The sequence below is a fragment of the Papio anubis genome, chromosome 14, assembly GCF_008728515.1.
Source record: "Papio anubis isolate 15944 chromosome 14, Panubis1.0, whole genome shotgun sequence".
In the NCBI taxonomy this organism is placed as follows: Eukaryota; Metazoa; Chordata; class Mammalia; order Primates; family Cercopithecidae; genus Papio; species Papio anubis.
In genome coordinates, this window is record NC_044989.1 from 69,771,783 (window position 1) to 69,793,249 (window position 21,467).

At 43.1% G+C, this 21,467-nt stretch overlaps 1 protein-coding gene and 1 long non-coding RNA gene across 10 annotated transcripts in view; one reads left to right on the top strand and one right to left on the bottom strand.

Moving 5' to 3' along the window:
• Nucleotides 1-2,652: 2,652 nt before the first annotated feature.
• Nucleotides 2,653-8,472, top strand: LOC110741075. Its single transcript, XR_002516713.2, has 4 exons — nucleotides 2,653-2,666; nucleotides 3,760-3,818; nucleotides 8,050-8,195; nucleotides 8,424-8,472. It is a non-coding gene; the product is annotated as an uncharacterized LOC110741075 (long non-coding RNA).
• Nucleotides 8,473-18,525: 10,053 nt separating this feature from the next.
• AAK1 (AP2 associated kinase 1) overlaps nucleotides 18,526-21,467 on the bottom strand; it is a 180,515-nt gene continuing 177,573 nt past the window's right edge. For all 9 annotated transcript variants that reach the window (XM_009184358.4, XM_009184361.4, XM_009184359.4 and 6 more), the window contains one exon: nucleotides 18,526-21,220. In XM_009184358.4, coding sequence (XP_009182622.1) covers nucleotides 20,094-21,220 — 1,127 coding nt within the window. In that variant the 3' untranslated portion in view covers nucleotides 18,526-20,093. The remainder of the gene's footprint in view (nucleotides 21,221-21,467) is intronic.

Consider the following 21,467-nt stretch of genomic DNA (forward strand, 5'->3'; position numbering starts at 1 on the left):
TCCCTTGCACCTAGTGGGTATAAACTGGCTCTATGGTTCGGTTCTGTCCAATGAGAACAATGAGAAAGTCAACCAGAAATTTCACAAAGCTTTGCTAAGGTGAAAGATTGCTTGAGCCAAGGAGGTCAAGGCTGCACTACGCCGTGATCATGCTGCTGCACTCCAGCCTGGCTGACAGGGCAAGACCCTGTCTCAAAAAAAATTAAAAATTTATAATAATAAAAGGCCAGCACTGTGGCTGATGCCTATAATCCCAGCACTTTGGGAGGCTGAGGTGGGTGGATCGCTTGAGCCCAGGAGTTTGAAACCAACCTAGGAAATACAGTGAGGCCTCATTTCTACAAACAATATAAAAAAAGAAAAAGTATCAGGCCCAGAGAGGCATTTAAAATGTAGTAGCAGTAGCTGGCCACGGTGGCTCACGCCTGTAATCCCAGCACTTTGGGAGGCTGAGGCGGGCGGATCAGGAGGTCAGGAGATTGAGACCATCCTGGTTAACACGGTGAAACCCCATCTCTAGTAAAAATACAAAAAATTAGCCGGGTGCAGTGGTGGGCACCTGTAGTCCCAGCTACTCGGGAGGCTGAGGCAGGAGAATGGCGTGAACCCAGGAGGCGGAGCTTGCAGTGAGCCGAGATGGTGCCACTGCACTCCAGCCTGGGTGACAAAGTGAGACTCTGTCTCAAAAAAAAAAAAAAACGAAAACAAATAAAATGTAGTAGCAGTAATATCTCATTCACTCTTGAGCTAAATAATAACTTCTTGAAGTCACTTGCTATGTATGCAAGAATACCGGCTGAGCATGGTAGCTCATACCTGTAATCCCAACACTCCAGCAGGCCGAGGTAGGCAAATCGCTTGAGCCCAGGAGTTTGAGACCATGCTGGGAAACATGGAGGATTTACAAGCATGAGCCACTGCACCTAGCAGAATAAAAACATGTTATCTGAGGAGGGTGAGCCCCTTTAAATTATCAGGGCCATTGACTAGCCTAAAAAAAAAAAAAAGGTATCAGGGCCGGGTGCTGTGGCTCCTGCCTGTAATCCCAGCACTTGGGAGTCTCTACAAACAAACCCCGTCTCCACAAAAAATTAGCCAGACGTTGTGGCACATGCCTGTAGTGCCAGCTATTTGGGAGGCTGATGGGGGAGAATTACCTGAGCCTGGGAAGTTGAGGCTGCAGTGAGCCATGATTGCACCACTGCACTGCAGCCTGGGTGACAGCGTGAGACCCTGTCTCAAGAAAAAAAAAAAAGTCGAATGAGAATACCTGATGAGCAACTTTTGTAATTGTTCCCCTCCCCTGATTTGTCTCTTTTTCTTTAAAAAGTTGAGCCTCTCCTTTGTTCCCAGAGCACTCTCCAAGGCAACCTGGAACTATGGCCAGGGCTACAGTCCTCAACCTTGGCCCAAATAAATTCTCTATATTAATTTTGCCTCAGCTTCTTCCTTTTAGGTCAACATTTGCTTAAGGTACTGTTTAATTAGGTTTCCTGTTACTCACAGATGATCAAAATCCTGTGTGGAGTGATATTAAGATGAACAAAACAATTCCTGGTCCCAGGGAGCTCCTGGAGAAGATTTGTAAATCAATGAAGGCACTAGAGGAATAGAATGCTATGTGGGGGACAGGAAGCATTGTCAAATGTGAAATGGTGCTTAACTTTCTTTGGGTTATATTTATATGAATGTGTTGTTAATGTGTGTTTCAAAATTGTGTGAGATTCCTGTAATTCTGGTATGTCTTAGTATATGATATCAGTAATAATTATGATTATTATGTTAAATTGTTGTGTGCCACAGAAATAACCAAATTTCCTTGTCAATCGTGTCTTTAACCATGGCTGTTCTAAGTTTTGTCATCCACAGACAATTGTTGTTTTACTTTGATTCTTCTCAAAAAGGAGTTTATAATGAGCTGCAGTCCAAAATTTTCTTCTTTAAGGAAATTCATGGAAAGGACTCTAACAAGTACTCTTGAATACAAGTTTCTGATAACTTTGGAGATCATACAGTTGGACTATGAAAATGCCTTCCAGGACTTTAATTAAAAAGCTGATGTATTCATGAGGATTTCTAATCCAACATCAAAAAGAACAAGAGTTAATTAATGGGACTAAGCCAATAGAATATTAAAGTCATTTTTGTATGTGTGTAAAGTGATTTTTTATGACTTTTTTTGTTTGAAACATTACTGATAATTTTTGTTTTGTTTTTTCAGAAGCAAGAAAACGTTTTTCTGTTGAGCTATTTATAGCTTACAACAAGTTGGGTAAAATATACCTTTCTGATCAAAATTTGAAGCATATTCTTTTTCTCTAAATTTCTCCATAATTTGGAAACTATTTGTGAGATTCCTTTTTTTTTTTTTTTTGAGACAAGGTCTCGCTCTGTTGCCCAGGCAGGATTGCAGTGGTGCAATCTCAGCTCACTGCAGCCTCAACTTCCCAGGCTAAACTGATCCTTCCACCTCAGCTTCCCAAGCAAATAACTGAGACTGCAGGTGCCCACTACCACACCCAGCTAATTTTGTTTATTTTTTGCAGAGACAAAGTCTCACTATGTTGCCCAGGCTGCTCTCAAACTCCTGAGTTCAGGCAGTCCTCCTGCCTCAACCTCCCAGAGTGTTGGGATTACAGGCATGAGCTACCACACCCGGCCTATTTGTGAGTATTCTTAATATATATAGCAGTATAGTTATTTGCATAACTTCAAGAAGAATCTGTTTTCTTTTGTAACAGGACAAAATTTGAGACACTGGTTATTTTATCAAGGCTTTGACTAGAATAGCATTTTTTTCAGATATACTCAGACTGCTTTGAGGAATTGACATTGATTTTATAGAGCCAATAAAAAGCCCTTTGGAAAGACTGGCCTGGTACCATGTCTATCCGATTCCTTTACAAAGTTCCTGACCTGTAATAAGTAAAGAATGTCACTTTCTGGCCGGGCACGGTGGCTCAAGCCTGTAATCCCAGCACTTTGGGAGGCCGAGACGGGCGGATCACGAGGTCAGGAGATTGAGACCATCCTGGCTAACACGGTGAAACCCCGTCTCTACTAAAAAAATACAAAAAACTAGCTGGGCGAGGTGGTGGGCGCTTGTAGTCCCAGCTACTCGGGAGGCTGAGGCAGGAGAATGGCGTGAACCCAGGAGGCAGAGCTTGCAGTGAGCTGAGATCCGGCCACTGCACTCCCGCCTGGGCGACAGAGCGAGACTCCGTCTCAAAAAAAAAAAAAAAGAATGTCACTTTCTGACAGGCCCAGGAACCTCAAGTTACTTTGGGACCTCAAGAAAAGTGGAATTCACCCCCAATTCATACAGGTATCTAGAGGTACAGATAAATCCTTGGCTTGGCTAACCTCAAGAGGCTTTTAAAAAGTCAAATCTGCTATTCCTTATGAACTGGTTCCAACAAAGCGAATTTAAAAGGAGTCTATGTGGTCAATCACTATGCTTACAGCATTGTATGCAAATAATTAGGCCAGGTACAAGACTAAAACTTATTTTGCAAATAAATCGATCATACTATGATTTATCCTTGATAAAAATGGGAAACTGGAGAAAGAAAAATTATGTTTCAGAAGAAAACTATAGTATACCTGTTATTAGATTCTAGCCTTATTCATTGTTTTTGAGTTTTTATTATTTGCCTATAATTTGGACTGGATTCAGATTTATTTCCTGGCTACAAGTCTCCAAACTAACATTTTCAACTTTTTCTTCCATTTTCTTGTTTTGGAATTGTTACCGGAAAGGGGTCCCGATCCAGACCCTAAGAGAGAGTTCTTGGATCTCGCATAAGAAAGAATCCAGGGTGAGTCTGTAAAGTGAAAGCAAGTTTATTAAGAAAGTAGAGGAATAAAAGAATGGCTACTCCATAGACGGAGCAAGCCCAGGGCTGCTGGTTGTCCATTTTATGGTTATTTATTGATGATATGCTAAACAAGGGGTGGATTGTTCGTGCCTCTGCTTTTTAGACTATATAGGGTGACTTCCTGACATTGCCATGGTATTTGTAAACTGTCGTGGTGCTGGTGGAAGTGTAGCAGAGAGGATGACCAGAGGTCTCTCTTGTCACCATCTCGGTTTTGGTGGGTTTTGGCTGGCTTCTTTACCGCAAGTTGTTTTATCAGCAAAGTCTTTATGACCTGTATCTTGTGCCGAGCTCCTATCTCAACCTGTGACTTAGAAGGCCTAAACGCCTGGGAATGCAGCTCAGTAGGTCTCAGCCTTATTTTACCCAGCCCCTACTCACGATGGAGTTGCTCTGGTTCACATGCCTCTGACGAGTCATGAGAAATTAAAACTATGCTTTTCTTAAAGCCCTACAAGCAGAAGCCAGAGAACTTAAACTTTGGGAGAAATAACAGCAATTTATATATAAACGATCTTTGTGCCTACTGAGTATGAACTATGCAAAGGGTTCACTTAAACACCTGATTCAAGCCACAATCCAGGAAAATCTGTCAGATTGTCACTGCAAACTGAAGATGCTTCAGCTACTCTACAAAAACGAGTCTATAGACTGCTTCAGACATTATAACAGTGTCAATGTACAACTAAAAGAGTTAGGGAGATGATTGCCCAAATAATTGCCTTAATTGAGGAGACAATTATGTAGCCTGAATCAGGTTCCCGGATTCCTTTCCCTTTGTTGCTGTTATTTGGCATTGCTTCTTTAGTTTCTCCCCCATCTCCGTGGAATGAGGCTTCCTAGCAACTTAGAATCAGATGAAACATACAACCACAAACTCGTGTCTTCTACAGTGTTTTCTCTGAAAGATTTTGAAGAGCGAGAACATGTAATGGAAAATTTAAAAAATTTCAGGACTTCCACTCCTTATTCCAAAGAGAAGGTTAACCCTGGTGACTGAGTTATGCAACCCCCTCTTGGAAATGAATAGCTGTCACTAGCATTATGCGTTAGCCAGATCCCCATGGAAAGGTAAAAGGCCTCAGGCATCTCCGAATAACTTCCCCACAGATGATGCATAAGTAAATTCTTTGCCAGCCTCCCATAAACAAGGATATGCCAGTTGTAACTTTAGGTTTCCAGTGTATCTGGCTCCTAAAACTAAAGTCTGTTCCATTCTACATTGATAATGTTGATTACAAGCTTATCTTCCCAGGTGTAAAACAAAACAAATGAATGAGATCAGTCATTCTTCCAGCTACCCAAACATGTTTGCATAATTGATTCTTCCTTTAATCCTTTTTTTTTTCTTCAGACATTCATCTTATCTTATGTAAAATGCAGATTTACTGGGCACTAACTGAAGTCTTCTAAGAATGTAACCATTCACCTTTACAACTACCTGCCCCTCTTCCTATGTGCCTTCCTTCCCTTTAAGGAAAAGTATAAATACTAAACCTCCTGAAAACCTCTTCGGAAAAACAGCCACAGATGCATCTGTGGCTCACGTTTTTTTCCCTGACACTCCCTGAAGCTGACTTAGTAAACCTCAATGGACTGAGATACTTGCCTCAGTCACTCATTCTGGTTATCATTCCCAACATGGATGTCAGCAGTGGCAATAACTAGTAGTTCTGCCCCTTACTCTATGGCATCACTTGCCTAAGCACCATATAGACAGGCCACCTTTATCTTCTTGATTTTATTCCTAGTGCCTGGCATTTAAGAGATACTCAAGATATGCTTGCTAAATTGAAACCTCTCTGAAGTTCTGTAGAACTAATCACCTTCTAATAAATATATTTTATTTCATTATTATGCTAATTATTTTAAATAAGTTTCCCTCTGTAGAATGTATGCCCCACAAAGGTAGAGATATTTGCTTATATTGATAACTGATGCATCTCTTATGCCTAGAACAGCACCTGTCATTCAGTAAGCGCTCCATAAATACTTCTTGAGGCCCAGCGTGGTGGCTCACACCTGTAATCCCAGCACTTTGGGAGGCCGAGGAGGGTGGACCACGAGGTCAGGAGATGGAGACCATTCTGGCTAACACGGTGAAACCCTGTCTCTACTAAAAATACAAAAAATTAGCTGGGCGTGGTGGCGGGCACCTGTAGTCCCAGCTACTCAGGAGACTGAGGCAGGAGAATGCTTGAACCTGGGAGGCGGAGGTTGCACTGAGCAGAAATCGTGCCACTGCACTCCAGCCTGGGCGACAGAGCAAGACTCTGTCTCACAAAAACAAACAAACAAAAAAACTTGTTGAATGGATGAGCCTAACTTTCCTAATCTGTAAAATGTAGGGAACAATACCTACTTAAAATAGTTGAGTGATTAGAGAAAATGCATTCAAAGTGCCTTGAACTGAGCTTGTCACATAGGTAGTTACAATGATGCTGTTGCTTTATTTTCCTATAACACTTTTAGACCCATTCCTGATATTCTACAAGGAGTGACATCTGAGGTCAGCTGACTAACCTGTGTTCTTCCTAGAAATGAAATGGATTTGAGTATTTCTGCTGGGCTGATGTGTCAGGTGCAACAAAGAAATATTTACCTGAGGCATAGTGAACCCTTCTGGGAAAGAATTCATCCTGGGGAAGAATTCCTTTCTTGAGGAAAGAGTCAATTCATATGTTTGATCCAAGGTCAAGGGGCCCAGATACTCAGACTGTCTTCTGACCAGCCCCCATGAACTCTGCCTCAGGCTCAGGGAGAGTGTTTGAAATAAAGGTGACACAAAAGAAGGAAGTTGTTTCATTAAAACATCTAAGACTGTGTGAGCCCTGAGCCCAGGGTCCTGCTGCTTTCTAGCCTGTGAAAGGAGAGGGGCATGCTGTACCCCAGCGGGACCTGTGGAGCACAGTTAACTACTGACTGGATGTCAGGGTCTGAAGTAGGCTGCACCAGCCCCCATCTGGACAGGGGAAGTGGGAAGACATTACACCATAGGTGCCTTGGCCTTGTTAAATAAAATTATGGGAGGTCACTGTTTTGGACTGAGCTCCTGCACTAGGCCCCAACAGACCAGACCAAACCAAAATGGAGTCACTCATGCTAAATGCCACGTAATCAAACTGAAACTTGTAGGAGGCAGACCCCAAAACAGACCCGTTTCTTTTTTTCTCCTGAAAACAGGAGATTCCAGCATAAGGAAGTCCCCCTCTGCCGTAACTCTTACAAAAAAAGTAACTTGATGTTACCCAATCAGGTTTCTTTCTATTGTTCTGTTTCTTTGTTCCCATCTTACAAAACCCACTGTTCGGCTGGGCGCGGTGGCTCACGCCTGTAATCCCAGCACTTTGGGAGGCTGAGGTGGGCGGATCATGAGGTCAGGAGATGGAGACCATCCTAGTTAACACAGTGAAACCCCGTCTCTACTAAAAATACAAAAAATTAGCCGGGCGAGGTGGTGGGCGCCTGTAGTCCCAGCTACTCAGGAGGATGAGGCAGGAGAATGGCGGGAACCCAGGAGGCGGAGCTTGCAGTGAGCTGAGATCACGTCACTGCACTCCACCTAGCCTGGGTGACAGAGAAAGACTCTGTCTCAAAAAAAATAAATAAATAAAAATAAAAAATAAAAATAAAAAAATCCATTGTTCTACTATTTCTCAGTGAAATTTGAGACCAAATAACTCCATGTATGATGGTGACAGAATGACATCAATGCCTAAAGTTTTGGTTAATCTCTCAAATTGAGAGGTTGTTCAAAAGGGGGAAATTGTTATGTTTGGCCTAAAGCTGCCTCCTTGCATATTTTAAGTTAGGTTTCTCTGGACACAGTGAACTGTAACCCAACTTGGTGTGTAAACAGACTCTTGTAACAAGCAGTGAGTCTCAGTCAGTCACAGGAGCCAAGCTTCAGTCAACCACAGGCAGTCAAATGTTCAAACCAGGTCAAATAAGGTAAATCCCCAGCTGTCACCAACTGAGCTGTTTCTGTTCCTCACTTCTGTTTTCTATAGATCACTTTGCTTTTTCTGTCCATAAATCTTATCCAACCATGTGACAGTCCTGGAGTTGCTCTGAACCTATTCTGGTTCTGGGGGCTGCCTGATTTGTGAATCATTCTTTGCTCAATTAAGCTCTGTTAAATTTAATTTGTCTAAACTTCTTCTATTACCAGCCTTCTGGGGCTGATCTGGTCGCAGGCAGCAGAGCAGTTGAAGAAGCAAATGAGTAAATGGTAGCAGAACAGAATCTGTTCCAAGCACACGTGATCCCAGGAATGGACGGAGAGAGATGTCAGTCATTGGAGTTTCCACAGAGAAGGTGGGAGCAGAGACAGAGCCACATTGTACTGTGAGGTTGGTGAAGGTCTCAAAAAAGGATTAAACAAATAACATCGAAGATAATACCTTCCATTTATCACTCTAATTATATACAGCCCCTTCTAATTGCCTTTGGTTTGTTGATTGAGAGGGGAAAATATCTTCTTTCTTAAATAATCCAGAATAAAATTTTTAAGTTTTTAAGACACAGTCTTGCTCTGTCTTCCAGGCTGGAGTGCAGTGGTGCGATCATGGTATCCTACAGCTTCAAACTCCTGGGCTCAAGTGATCCTTCTTCCTCAGCCTCCTGAGTAGCTGGGACTAGAGGTGCACACCACAGTGCTCAGTTATTTTTTTTTATCTTTATTTTTGTAGAGACGGGGGTCTCACTATGTTGCACAGGTGACTCTCAGAACTCCTCAAGTGATCTTCCTGTGTCAGCCTCCCAAAGTGCTGGGATTACAGGCCTGAGCCACTGTGCAAGACCTGGAATAAACATGTTAAAAACAAAGCTCCTGCTTTTGTATTTTCCAAAATTTCTCTGCAAGCTTTGTAGCTTTTCTACTAGTTTTTTTATTATTTTTATTTATTTTTTTTTTTTGAGAAGGAGTCGCCCAGACTGGAGTGCAATGGCATGATCTTGACTCGCTGCAACCTCCACCTCCCAGGTTCAAGCCATTCTCCTGCCTCAGCCTCCCGAGGACCTGGGATTACAGGCATGTGCCACCACACCCGGCTAATTTTTGTATTTTGAGTAGAGATGGGGTTTCACCATGTTGGCTAGGCTGGCCTTGAACTCCTGACTTCATGATCCACCCGCCTCGGCCTCCCAAAGTGCTGGGATTACAGGCGTGAGCCACCACGCCTCGTGCTCTTCTACTATTTTATACCTAATAATTACCCCAATAAACAACAAAACCTGATTTCCTTCATCAAATTGTACTTCTCCCCTTTTACCTCCAAAGCCAGGTGTTCTTAGATTTGAGATCTAAGAGAACACCTGGGAACACCTGGTCATTCGGGTTTGTAGCTATGTATATGTATATGTAGCTGGAGGGCTACTTCTTCTGGCTGTGAAGGGTGTGTCCTGTTTAACGCTAGGGGCCACAATAAAACAGGATGCAATGTGAGTCGTTCCCCAGAGTTACCCAGCATGGTAGCCCTGTGGAACAGGGTATGGAATGGGACTTTCCTGCTGTCTTGGAGTTTTGGCTTAAGCCTCCAAGTCAAGGACATTGGGTGATATCAAAGGCCTCTAACATTTTAAAGTGGTTAGGCTTCCTGAAAGATGTTAAAAAAAAAAATGGTGACACCTCCACCCAACCCACCCAGGTTGTGTAAGACAAGGCAACTGAGAATCATCCCGAAAGCCCCTAGGGTGCCTCTGATTAGAGGAGCGGTAAAGTCTCACTCCCTGACTGCGGGCTTCCTGACCTGCGGAGACTTTTGGGTCAGTATCCCCAATTACTGGGGTAAAATATGGTAAGGCGGTCCTTGGAGTGTCCTCGGGAGTTTGGGGATGAATTCCAGAGATGGGAGGTGGATCCAAGTAGCCCACAAGTGGCACAGCAAAGAGAGAAGGGACAGGAGACAGGCTTGCACCCTGATATTTGGTGGAACAAGGATGCCAAAACTTTCCCATGGGCCAAGTGGGCACGGCAGAAGCAAGCCAGGGTGAGCTTTCCTGGAGGGATTCTGCTAATCAGGGGCGCTAGCAGGGAAGGGGACCCCAGCTTGCTGAGTAAAATGTACTTATCAGGGGCAGGAGGTAAGAGGAGCAGGTTGCAAGAATTAGAGCAGGAGTCAAATCAATTTTCTGTAAAGGGCCATAGGGTAAATATTTTTGTCTTTGCGGACCACATGGTCTCTGTTGCAACTACTGCACCCTGTCCTTGGATAGCAAAAGCAGCCATAGGCAATACATAAATGAAAGAGTGTGGCTGTGTTTCAGTACAGAAAGTCTTGAGTTTCACTTCCTGTGGGGAGGAATATAATCTAATAATAGATGTATTGAAATTCTGTGTGAGAGATTTTTCTTCCCCATTTATCCTGTTTATTCAATCACTTTTTATATCAGTATGGGCTCATGGATGTTTATCCTATGTATTATAATCTAATAATATAGTGTTTATTTTATTGCTCAATTTGTTCTAGCTTTGACCATTGGGAGTTCTTTCAGGTTGGCTCTTATGTTCCTGTGACTCTTTATTTTTATTTTTTTTGATAGAGATGGGGTTTCACTGTGTTGCCCAGGCTGGTCTCGAATGCCTAGCCTCAAATGATTCTCCTGTCTTGGCTTTCTCTATGCTGGGATTACAGATGTGAGCCACCATGCCTGGTCTATATATATATATATATATATATATATATATATATATAGAGAGAGAGAGAGAGAGAGAGAGAGAGAGAGAGAGAGAGAGACAAGGTTTTCTCTGTCACCCAGGCTGGAGTGGTGGCATGATCTTGGCTCACTGCAGCCTCAAACTCCATGGCTCAAGTGATCCTCCCATCTCAGCCTCCCAAGTAGCTGGGACCACAGATGTGAACGAGCACACTCAGCTAATTTTTAAATTTTTTGTGGAACCAAGGTCTCACTATATTGCCCAGGCTAAAATTTACCCCTTAAACGTTTTGTTTTGTTTTAAGTGGGGTCTCACTCTGTTGCCTAGGCTGGAGTACAGTGGTGCGATCTTGGCTCACTGTAACCTCCACCTCCCACCTCAGCCTCCCAAGTAGCTGGGACTACAGGGGCATGCCACCACGCCTGGCTAATTTTTATATTTTTTTGAGGGATAGAGACAGAGTTTCACCATGCTGCCCAGGCTGGTCTTGAACTCCTAGGCTTAAGCAATCCACCCACCTTGGCCTCCCACAGTGCTGGGATTACAGGTGTGAGCCACTATACCAGGCACCAGCTTTTTTTTTTTTTTTTGACCCAGAGTCTCGCTATGTTGCCCAGGCTGGAATGCAGTGACACGATCTTGGCTCACTGCAACCTCTGCCTCCTGGGTTCAAGCGATTCTCCTGCCTCAGCCTCCTGAGTAGCTGGAATCACAGGTGCATGCCACCACGCCTGGCTATTTTGTATTATTAGTAAAGACAGGGTTTCACCATGTTGGCCAGGCTGGTCTCGAACTCCTGAGCTCAAGAGAGCCGCCCACCTCAGCCTCCCAAAGTGCTGGGATTATAGGCATGAGCCACTGTACCCGGCCTCCATTTTTTTTTTTTTAAGCTCTTTTTAACCTTCTGACACTACAAGATGCTCCTGGTTCATCTTGTATATTTCCTCTTGTCCTAGAATCAGCCATTTCTCCATGGAACCCTGGCTCTTTTTATTAGAGAATGGTATTTAAAAACCGTGACTGAGTGCTAGGTGTGCTTGTTGTCCATTTACTCTTCACTGTCTTATTCCTTTATCTGTTCCTTCTCTACAGATTGTTTCTCCTCTGCTGCTGAGCTTAGCTGCTTGAGCATTCAATATGCCCAAGTGCTTCTCCCATTAATTCTTCATCCATGTCCACACCTGGGCTGCATTCTGAAGGGAATATGTCTCTTTTTGGGTCCCTAGGCTAACCTTATGTAACAGCAGGTTGACAGACTACTTGGTCTCCTTCCATGTAAACTCACATGCTAAGCTAAGCCCTCTAGATCTTACTACTCAAATATAAGAAAAGAGGAACTCAAAGAAAAATACATAAGAGGGGAAGGGGAAAGAACTTTGACTTCAATCTAGAGAAGCAGATCTAAACCATCTGCTGCTCATGGCTTTCCCCTGGGGTCTCACCCTGGTTCCCCCCACTTGGGTGTTAAGGGGTAATATAAGGCACCTCCTTGGTCTATTACCAACCAGCCTCAGGGGCAAAAGTGAGGTACAAAGAAGTGAATGCAGAGCCCACCTGTGGGAACTTGTACTTGCAACTCCTGTGTTCCCTACATGGAAGGCAGGGCACACCTTAGCAGAAGGCTCAGTGACAGTCTGAAAAGGGCTTCCCCCAGAGCAACTGCGGAGGCACAGATAGAAAAGACTGTGCTTTTGCTTAATGCTCACTTGAAATAGGAAAAGCATAAGAACTTCACATTGTAGAATTTGGTGGGGTATGTATTTAGGTCTTAAATTTTCAGAAGTGGGTAACTTTGGCTTCACTCTTGCATATAATACCAGAAGTCTTTGGATTCCTGGGTCTTCTTCAAACACCACCTCTGCAAACTCAGCAGAGGTGTTACCAGTTCTCCCTGAATCATAACAAAGTCAAGCTCATTAAAGTTCAGGCAAATAGCACTCTGTGTTTTCTGAAATTTGGAGAGGAAATAGGCAGGCAGATTCTCCTTCACAATATGGATTTTAAAAATAATTCTTAGGTGTATTTTTTCCTAAGACTTCTCTCTTTATGTTAATGCTGGTCTCTCTTCAGAAGTATAAAAGTATACTACTAGGCTTCACACTAAGTGAAAGATACCTATGGATCCCTTCAATCCTAGAGAGATCTGATTTAAGAAATTGCACAAAGCATAAATCATTTAATTAGGTCAATTTTAATAAAGGGTATAGGAGTTTACAACTCAAAACAATTCATAAAACCTATCAGATACATACGATAAATCACACCAAGAGTGCAATAACATCAATCCAATGGTCTGCAAATAAGAGGTATCGCAAACATTGTTAAGATTTACTTTCATGTTTTCCCCCCCTCCTTTCTCTTGTTCACAGCCCAAGATTATGTGTACATTGTTTTCCGAGGCCTGATGACCTCAATATTCCTTCTGGCTGGGGAGACCTCCTCATTCAGTCCATTCCAAATAGTCAGCAGAGGGAGTTCACCTCTTCTCCACGGAATGAGCATGGTCCTTGTCCTTTATTATTTGGTTTCTATCTCCTAACAAATGACATTAAATGTTCCCTCATTCAAAACATCTTGTGGGCCTTGTGGTGTTCTGGTCACTGCTACCCTCCCAGTGCCACACATGAGCCCTCAGGGTGAGCCCTACAGAGTTTCATCCTTGTGGATAAGAAGATGTGTACTTGGGAACAAGGCTAAAGCCATGGCCGATTTCCCCAACCTTTTATCGAGAAGAACTCCAGCTGTAACTTTAAGAGTTTTTGGCAAAAGGAACCAGATTTACTCATGCCAAATACCTATGGTCAACTTCTCAGTACTCTTTGGATGCCTTTATTAGGAGAGCTTGAATTAACACCATGGAAGAAAGCATGATGAATGAGCACACACACAGACACACAAACACATATACCCCATTCACACTCAAACAGGAATCTCCAGTAGACTCAAAGAATACAGCTGGTTTGCCATTTCAGAGTGAAAGGCGCACTGTCTCACCCTGCCCCCAAAGTCTAACCTATCCTACTTTAACTGGTATAAATGGGTAAAAACTATTTCTGCAATTCCTTGCTAAAAGGAATCAAATGGATCCCTTTAACATGTACATATAGTTCCATTATAATGCAATGCAGGTAACACTAACTTGATTTCAAGAACATTGTCAAAATCGGGGCACACATCCTTCTGTTAGAAATGGCTGGGAGACAGCTGAGAATAAATTTATGGAATTACAAATTATAGGAATACTAGACTAAGTCAAGAATGGTTAACATGTAGCCATTTTTGCCAGCTATTCTAGAGTTCCTTCACACATAAACTTGACGCTACATTCCGGGAGAGGTACCTCCGGGTTGTCACTACAGAGTAAGGCTGGGGTCCTGCAAACCTTCCTTCATCCTTCTTCTAGTTCATAATAGGGAAGGTGAGCCATTTCATTCATTCATGATTTGTTTTTTTTTTGAGACAGGGTCTGGCTCTGTTGCCTGGGCTGGAGTGCCGTGACACGATCTTGGCTTACTGCAACATCTGCCTCCCATGCTCAAGTCATCCTCCCATCTAAGCCTCCCAAGTAGCTGGGACTACAGGTGTGCACCACCATGCCTGGCTAATTTTTGTATTTTTTGAAGAGACGAGGTTTTGCCATGTGGCCCAGGCTGGTCTTGAACTCGTGAGCTCAAGCGATCTGCCCACCTCAGCCTCCCAGAGTGCTGGGATTACAGGTGCGAGCCACCACACCCCATCCATTTCATTCTTATTTGGTGAGATTGTCACAGTCTTGGCTGAAACTTAAGAAGAAAGCAATTAAAGTTAACATGATCATTCATCATGCACTTATTGATATGCTCAAAATAGGGGAATGTCAAGTAAGGAAATGAAGTGGGAACAGGAGCAAGGGAGGTAAGTCAGGAAGACTTCCAGGGACTTGAACAAAAACAATTCCCAACCACATACTACTTTTTCTTTTCAAGCGTTTTGGAACTCTTCTTTTCCTTTATTGATGTTTTCAGTAACAAATTTGCAAGTGTTCTTGGTGGTTAAAAAAACAAAACAAAACTACAAGTATCAGCTGAGAAACAAAGAAAAAACTAAGAATTTAAATTAGATGATTCCATTTAAAGTTTTCAGTGTTTACTCCTTCAGGTGGAATTGGAACATTAGAATTCAGGGGTGGTTTGGACATTAACAAGGTACTCCTGCCTCCTCAGAAGCTACGGTCTTTTCTGCAGCTCTCTTATGTACTTCTCATCAAAATAATTTCAGTCCCACATTTCTCGGATAAAACCACATCTGTGTTTTTATCCAGCAACCATTTCACAGTTGACTGGCATGTGTTCTCCAATTTCAATTCTGAACACACAACAGGGAATTTTTCTTTATTAAAGGGACCCAAATGATTTTAAGTTGTATTCTTCCTGCTAGAGAATTGAGAAGCATCCTTCTCTAATTTCCTATAATAAAATTTCCTATGTGATATACTGCATATATATTATATCTGATATATGTTTTGATTATTTTTCTTTATGGAAGCAAATACAGAATTTCCATTGTCAGATCACTCTGATGATTATAATCTGCTTTCATTATGCATCAGTGAAATGTCCACCAAGTAGTTGAAAACACTGATATACATGTATTCTAAAACTTACTAAATAAATAATGGGCCAGTAAGATACCAGTATCTTTCTAGAACATTTAGAAAGAGATCTTAGTTGCCAGAGAAAACTCAGATACAACATGGGCCTGTAAACACATACACTCTAGTCTATAAATATGACACTTTTCAACTCAATAATAAGTGGGCCCAAAACAATATAGGGTGTATGACCTAGACTCCCTAGGTGCTGCTCAGCAGCTGCCTCAGCATCAAATTGTGTTCATCCCATTTTCTAATCTAACCAAGTACTTGGAACTAAAGGGCTGTGTGTGAGCCCAAGAAAATGATATATTAAATATTTTTCACCACATATGACATCATTAATTCAATACTGCCTGTTAGTCAATTAATGTGGATTCTTTCAGGGTTCATCAATGCATGTGTGGCTTGATGGTTTATGAATAAATATATTCTGGCTCAATGCTTTCCACTGAAATGAAAGGTCACAAGTTCTATGTTCCCTATCAAATGTGTAAAGCAAAAACACAACAAACGAAAACAACAAAGTACAGTCGTTTGATTATATACAGTCATGTGCTGCATAACAACGATTCCATCAATGATGGACCACATATACCACGATGGTCCCCTACGATTATACCATATTTTTACTGTACCTTTTCTATGTCTAAAATGTTTGGATACAGAAATACCATTGTGTTACAACTGCCTACAGTGTTCAGTACAGTAACATGCTGTACAGGTTTGCAGCCCAGGAGCAATAGGCTAGACCATATATCCTAGGTGGGTAGAGGCCGTACCATCTAGGTTTGTGTTAAATACACTCTGTGACGTTCACACAATGACAAAATAACCTAAGGATGCATTTCTCTGAATGTTTCCCTCATCATTAAGCGGGGCATGATTGTATTTTTTTTCTCTTTAAGGAAATAAGACCCTACTGTAATACAAGTCGGCAGAATCTAACAGCTACTAATAATTAATGTAATCCACAAGTCAAAATTTTTTCATGCATCACCAAAAAAAAAAAAAAAAAAGGAATTCGTATGTGTTTGCATCCATTTCTGTATTCAAAGAAGGTATGTAGAGTCTCTACCCATCATGTCGCCAGTGACAATTTTTTTTTTTTTTTGATACGGAGTCTCGCTCTGTCCTCCGGGCTTGAGTGCAGTGGCCGGATCTCAGCTCACTGCAAGCTCCGCCTCTTGGGTTCCCGCCATTCTCCTGCCTCAGCCTCCCGAGTAGCTGGGACTACAGGCGCCTGCCACCTCGCCCGGCTAGTTTTTTGTATTTTTTTAGTAGAGACAGGGTTTCACCCTGTTAGCCAGGATGGTCTCGATCTCCTGACCTCGTGATCCACCCGTCTCGGCCTCCCAAAGTGCTGGGATTACAGGCTTGAGCCACCGCGCCCAGCCCAATTTCTTTTTTTTTTTTTTTTGAGACAGAGTTTTGCTCTTGTCACCCAGGCTGGAGTGCAATGACACAATCTTGGCTCACTGCAAACTCTGCCTCCCCAGTTCAAGCAATTCTCCTGCCTCAGCCTCCTTAGTAACTGGAACTACAGGCATGTGCCACCACACCTGGCTACTTTTTGTATTTTTAGTAGAGACAGGGTTTCACCATGTTGGCCAGGATGGTCTCAAAAACTCCTAACCTCAAGTGATCCACCCACCTCAGCCTCCCAAAGTGCTGGGATTACAGGCGAGAGCCACTGTGCCTGGCCTCCAGTGAAAATTTAAAAAGGATACAAGCTCATGCTCGACAAAGTATTCAATTATGCAGTAAAATCACCATGATTTTATTCTGATTTGCACCTTGGGAATTAAAATAGTCACTTGATTAGAAGGGAATTATCAAATAACCAAAGGAAAAACATTTTGCTGGGCTGTTACAGAGATAATCCTGAATATTTGGAAAGGGGAATTAGAATGACCTCGTACTTTAAGAATTTCTGGGCCAGGTGCGGTGGCTCACGCCTATAATCCCAGCACTTTGGGAAGCCAAGGTGGGCAGATCGGGAGGTCAAGAGTTCGAGACCATCCTGGCCAACATGGTGAAACCTCGTCTCTAGTAAAAATACAAAAAGTAGCCAGGTGTGGTGGTGTGTGCCTGTAATCCCAGCTACTCAGGAGGCTGAGGCAGAATCGCTTGAACTCGGAAGGTGGAGGTTGCAGTGAGCCGAGATCACGTCACTGCACTCCAGCCTGAGTGACAGAGCAAGACACCATCTTGAAGAAAAAAAAAAAAAAAGAATTTCTGAGTGGGGGTGAGAAATATCCCTGAATATTTCTAGTCTCTTAGCTCATGTTTTTGAGAGCTTCACTTGATAATGACCATGGGAAGAATCTGGGGTGCAAAGTTCCATGTGCATTAGCCAAAATTATTCATTCAACTAGAAAGACAATTTTGCATCCACTAATACATAAAAATCAGAAATGAGAATTGGGAAAAAGCATGTTCTTAGAATAAACATTTAGCATCCACCAAAGTGAAAGACATAGGTGTATGGCACAATTGAGACCTTAGTTGGAAAACCAAACCTTGGCACAGTGCCAATTATTTATCTTTTAATCTGGACATTTGAAATAGGTAGAGACCAACCAAAAAAGGAAAAGGTGTTGAAAAGTAGCTGCTCATATTTTACTGCCAATATTGCTCAACTTTAAAGAATATCACACCTAATTAACCGCAATACAATTGGGCATTCAGACTTGATTCTTAGATGAATTTCCAATAATTTTTAAATCATTGATCTGGCTTGGTAAATAACTCTCCAAACTTCTACAGCTAATGGAAAAATCACTTAACCTTTGCTAGAAGTGACAGAAAGCATTCAAGTTGAAACCTAATGCAGCAGTTCTTTCCATTAAGTTGAACTGCCTTAGCAGAAATCTTCCCATTGAGATACAGCCTTTATTTTTATTATTATATTTTTGGAGACAGGGTCTCACTCTGTCATCCAGACTGGACTCACGACTCACTGCAGCCTCGAACTCCCGGGTTCAACTGATCGTTCCAGCTCAGCCTCCTGAGCAGCTACAGGCATATGTCACCATACCCAGCTAATTTTTTTATTATTTTATTTTTCAGACTCGCTCTGTTGCCCAGGCCGGAGTGCAGTGGTGCAATCTCGGCTCACTGCAACCTTTGCCTGCTGGGTTCAAGCAATTCTCCTGCCTCGGCCTCCTGAGTAGCTGGGACTACAGCTGTGCACCACCATATCCAGCTAATTTTTTGTATTTTTAGTAGAGACGGGATTTCACCATGTTGGCCAGGCTGGTCTCAAACTCCTGACCTTGTGATCGGCCCACCTTGGTCTCCCAAAGTGCTGGGATTACAGGCATGAGCCACTGTGCCCAGCCTATTTTTTTTTTTGTAGGAACAGGGTCTCGCTGTGTTGCCAGAGTTGGTCTTGAACTTCCTGGGCTCAAGTGATCCTCCCGCCTCAGCCTTCCAAAATGCTGGGATTATAGGTGTGTGGCACCGCACCTGGCCAGCTTTATTTTAAGGCACTAATAATAAAGGGTATGAAAAAAGCTAGGAATAAGTCAGATCTTTCCAGAAATAAAAGACAGTTTAAAAAAAAAAAAACATCAGTTAACCTGTCTGGCCTATTTCAACATCTAAAGAGGACAGAGAACGTAAAAGTTTTCATGCCTCCATGACTCGGGTCTTTTCCATCCTCCCAAACACTTATTCCCATGTCTCAGATTTACGTTTCCTCAAAGGGCAGCAGAGATTTGGAAACAACAACCACACAACAAAACAACCCGAAACAAGCAAGCCTAGTTTGTAGCCTCGTCTTACGATGGATGAATTCCCTAATGCTGGCATTTAGCCCACATACTCAGAGGCCGGAACTGTAACAAGGTGTTCTTTTCTAGTGTTGTGAGGGGAAAATGTATAAGGGACATTAATTTTTCACAATCAGGTAAATAGAATTTGTTAATAGCAAAACAGGAAATTCCGGAGAGAAAAAAAGATGACTCTGAAACATCAGTTCCAGCAGCATTTTCCTACACCTTCCAATGTATTCCATTTTGCCATGAGAAGAAAACTAACTAAATAAAATGGGGTTCAAGTCCGTTAGGTGAGCAAACACCAAAACACGAGTGATTTGATTGTGGAGGCAGGCATGATGGGGCAGGATTTCCCTCAAGTAGAAATGCTTCCTGTGCACACACACGCATACATGCACACACAAACCTGTACACTCATACTAATTTCAAAAGCATGGATGTGTGGAAAGCCCTGCCAGCATGACTAGATAATGAGGCGTTATCCCATCTGCCTGTGTCTCTACATAGGCTCTGACGTACATTCCACACCCACAGACACCCATGCACAAGGGCCAGTCTGGCTCGCACACAGACTGAGAAACAGATCCAGACTCCTAGAGCTTCTGCTTCCACAGGAATGATTAGTAACTGCAGGATTATACTTCCTGTTGATGTGCAGGGTTTTCGTCTTGCTCTTCTTTCCAGACATCTCCCCTTTCCAGGAGCACTAAATCTTAATTTAGTGGAGGGACTAATCTTGATTCTTCGGCGGGCATGACTTAGAACAGGAGCTACAGGAATTAAAACTAGCAACAATAGGGCCCCTTTGGGATAGGGGTGAAGAAGTATTTCAGGATTTAAAGTTTCCGGGGGTGGGGGGAAGCAGAGTTCTTGGCGGAAGTGGATGACCTCTGTGAAGGATATGAAAATGCCTACAAGTCCAGAAATCAATATAAACAAACTAACAACAAAAAGAACATAACTTAAAGGGGCTTCAACTAAAAATCACTGCAACTGAGTTTGTTGACTCAAGAAATTCTGCTCTGACGCAGGGAATTGAAAGATAAGAACTGATAATATTTCTTCTTCGGAAGGCTCAGCTGGGAGTGCCGTGGCAGGTATTGAGGGTGGGACAGAGACAGAGGCTTGAGGCTCAGGTTTTGCTCCTAGGGTTTCTTGCCTGATTTTGAAGGGAAGGGTGCTAAAGCAAATGGATCAGCAGCTGGCAGCTCCGTAGTCCTGGAAGAAAGAGATGTGATAGAAACAGACCCAGCTATCGACTGCTTGTTGGTCTGTGAAACAATTTTGTAGGCAGCAATGGGCTGGGCTTCTGGACTTGGCTCATCTTCTGGGCTATAGTGACGGGAATACTTGGATAAGGACTGGGGGCGGAATGGTTTGCCAGCCACGGGGCCTGAGACAGCTTCTTTCTGGAGCTGAGGTCCTTTGTTTCTGTCATTAGGATGACCCCCAGATTCCAGGCAGGATCCCCTGGGAGAGATGCTGTCCAGATGGTCTGCTGCTTGCACAGAATGGGAGAGGAGGTTAGATTGTTGCACAAAACCAGCTGTGGAATACTGAGTTTGGACAGAGGTGTACACAGCTCTCTCACGGCCCGAGGGCACGGGGATGTCACCTGTCTGACCGAGGAGACCGGTCTGTGCAGGTAGCTCCTGGGAGGTGCTCTGGATAACTGTTAACTCGTCCATGCTTTTCTTCTTAGTGAAAGGAGCTCTCAAAAACACGTCCGACTCCTCTGGCTGGGAAGGAGCCACACTGCTCTTGGAGACAAATGGGGCTTTGGAGAAAATGTCCATGTCATCATTTGGAAGCCTTGAGCTCCTAAAGGGAGCTATGGCAAAAACATCTGGCTCACTGAGCCCATCCGTGGCTGGCTGTGTGAGGGCTTGAAACTGGTTCTTTCTTCCACCTTGCACTGTCTTTGCTTGCTCAGTAGAGACCTCTGGTGGAGCGAATGCAACGGCTCCTCCCAGCTTCCCCTGGGGGGGCCTGCAGCTCTCATCTTCTTCTTCAGACTCCATAAGGAGAGGCCGAGACCCACTGCAGTCCAGCATATCTCCTTCAAGGTCAGTCCCTTCCTCTTCGCTACTGTGGAATGAGCTGTTGCTTGAAGGGCCATCTCTGGCCAAGTAGTCAGATTCTAAGTTGTTCTGAGTCTTTGTGCCAGGTACTCTGGAGGGGTCTGGATACAGGGGAAGGCCTTTAACACCCAGTGATTCTTTAAAGTGCTCTACAGTTATTACAGGACAGGGACTGGACTCTCTCTGGAGACCTAGAAAAGCATAAAATGCAGAATTAATGTGTAGGTCAATTCAACTCTATTTGGAACATTTAATGGTCAACCCGCGGCAAAAACATTGTGGGACCAAATAATAGATGTTGAAAATGCAAAAGGAAAAACATAAAAATAAAAGTCAGGCAAGGAAACTGCACACAAACTGGAACACAACCAACCACTGTCTCACGTTTTGGAACATGATAGGCACGACGTACAGGAAAGGAGATGAAGATGTTAGGCA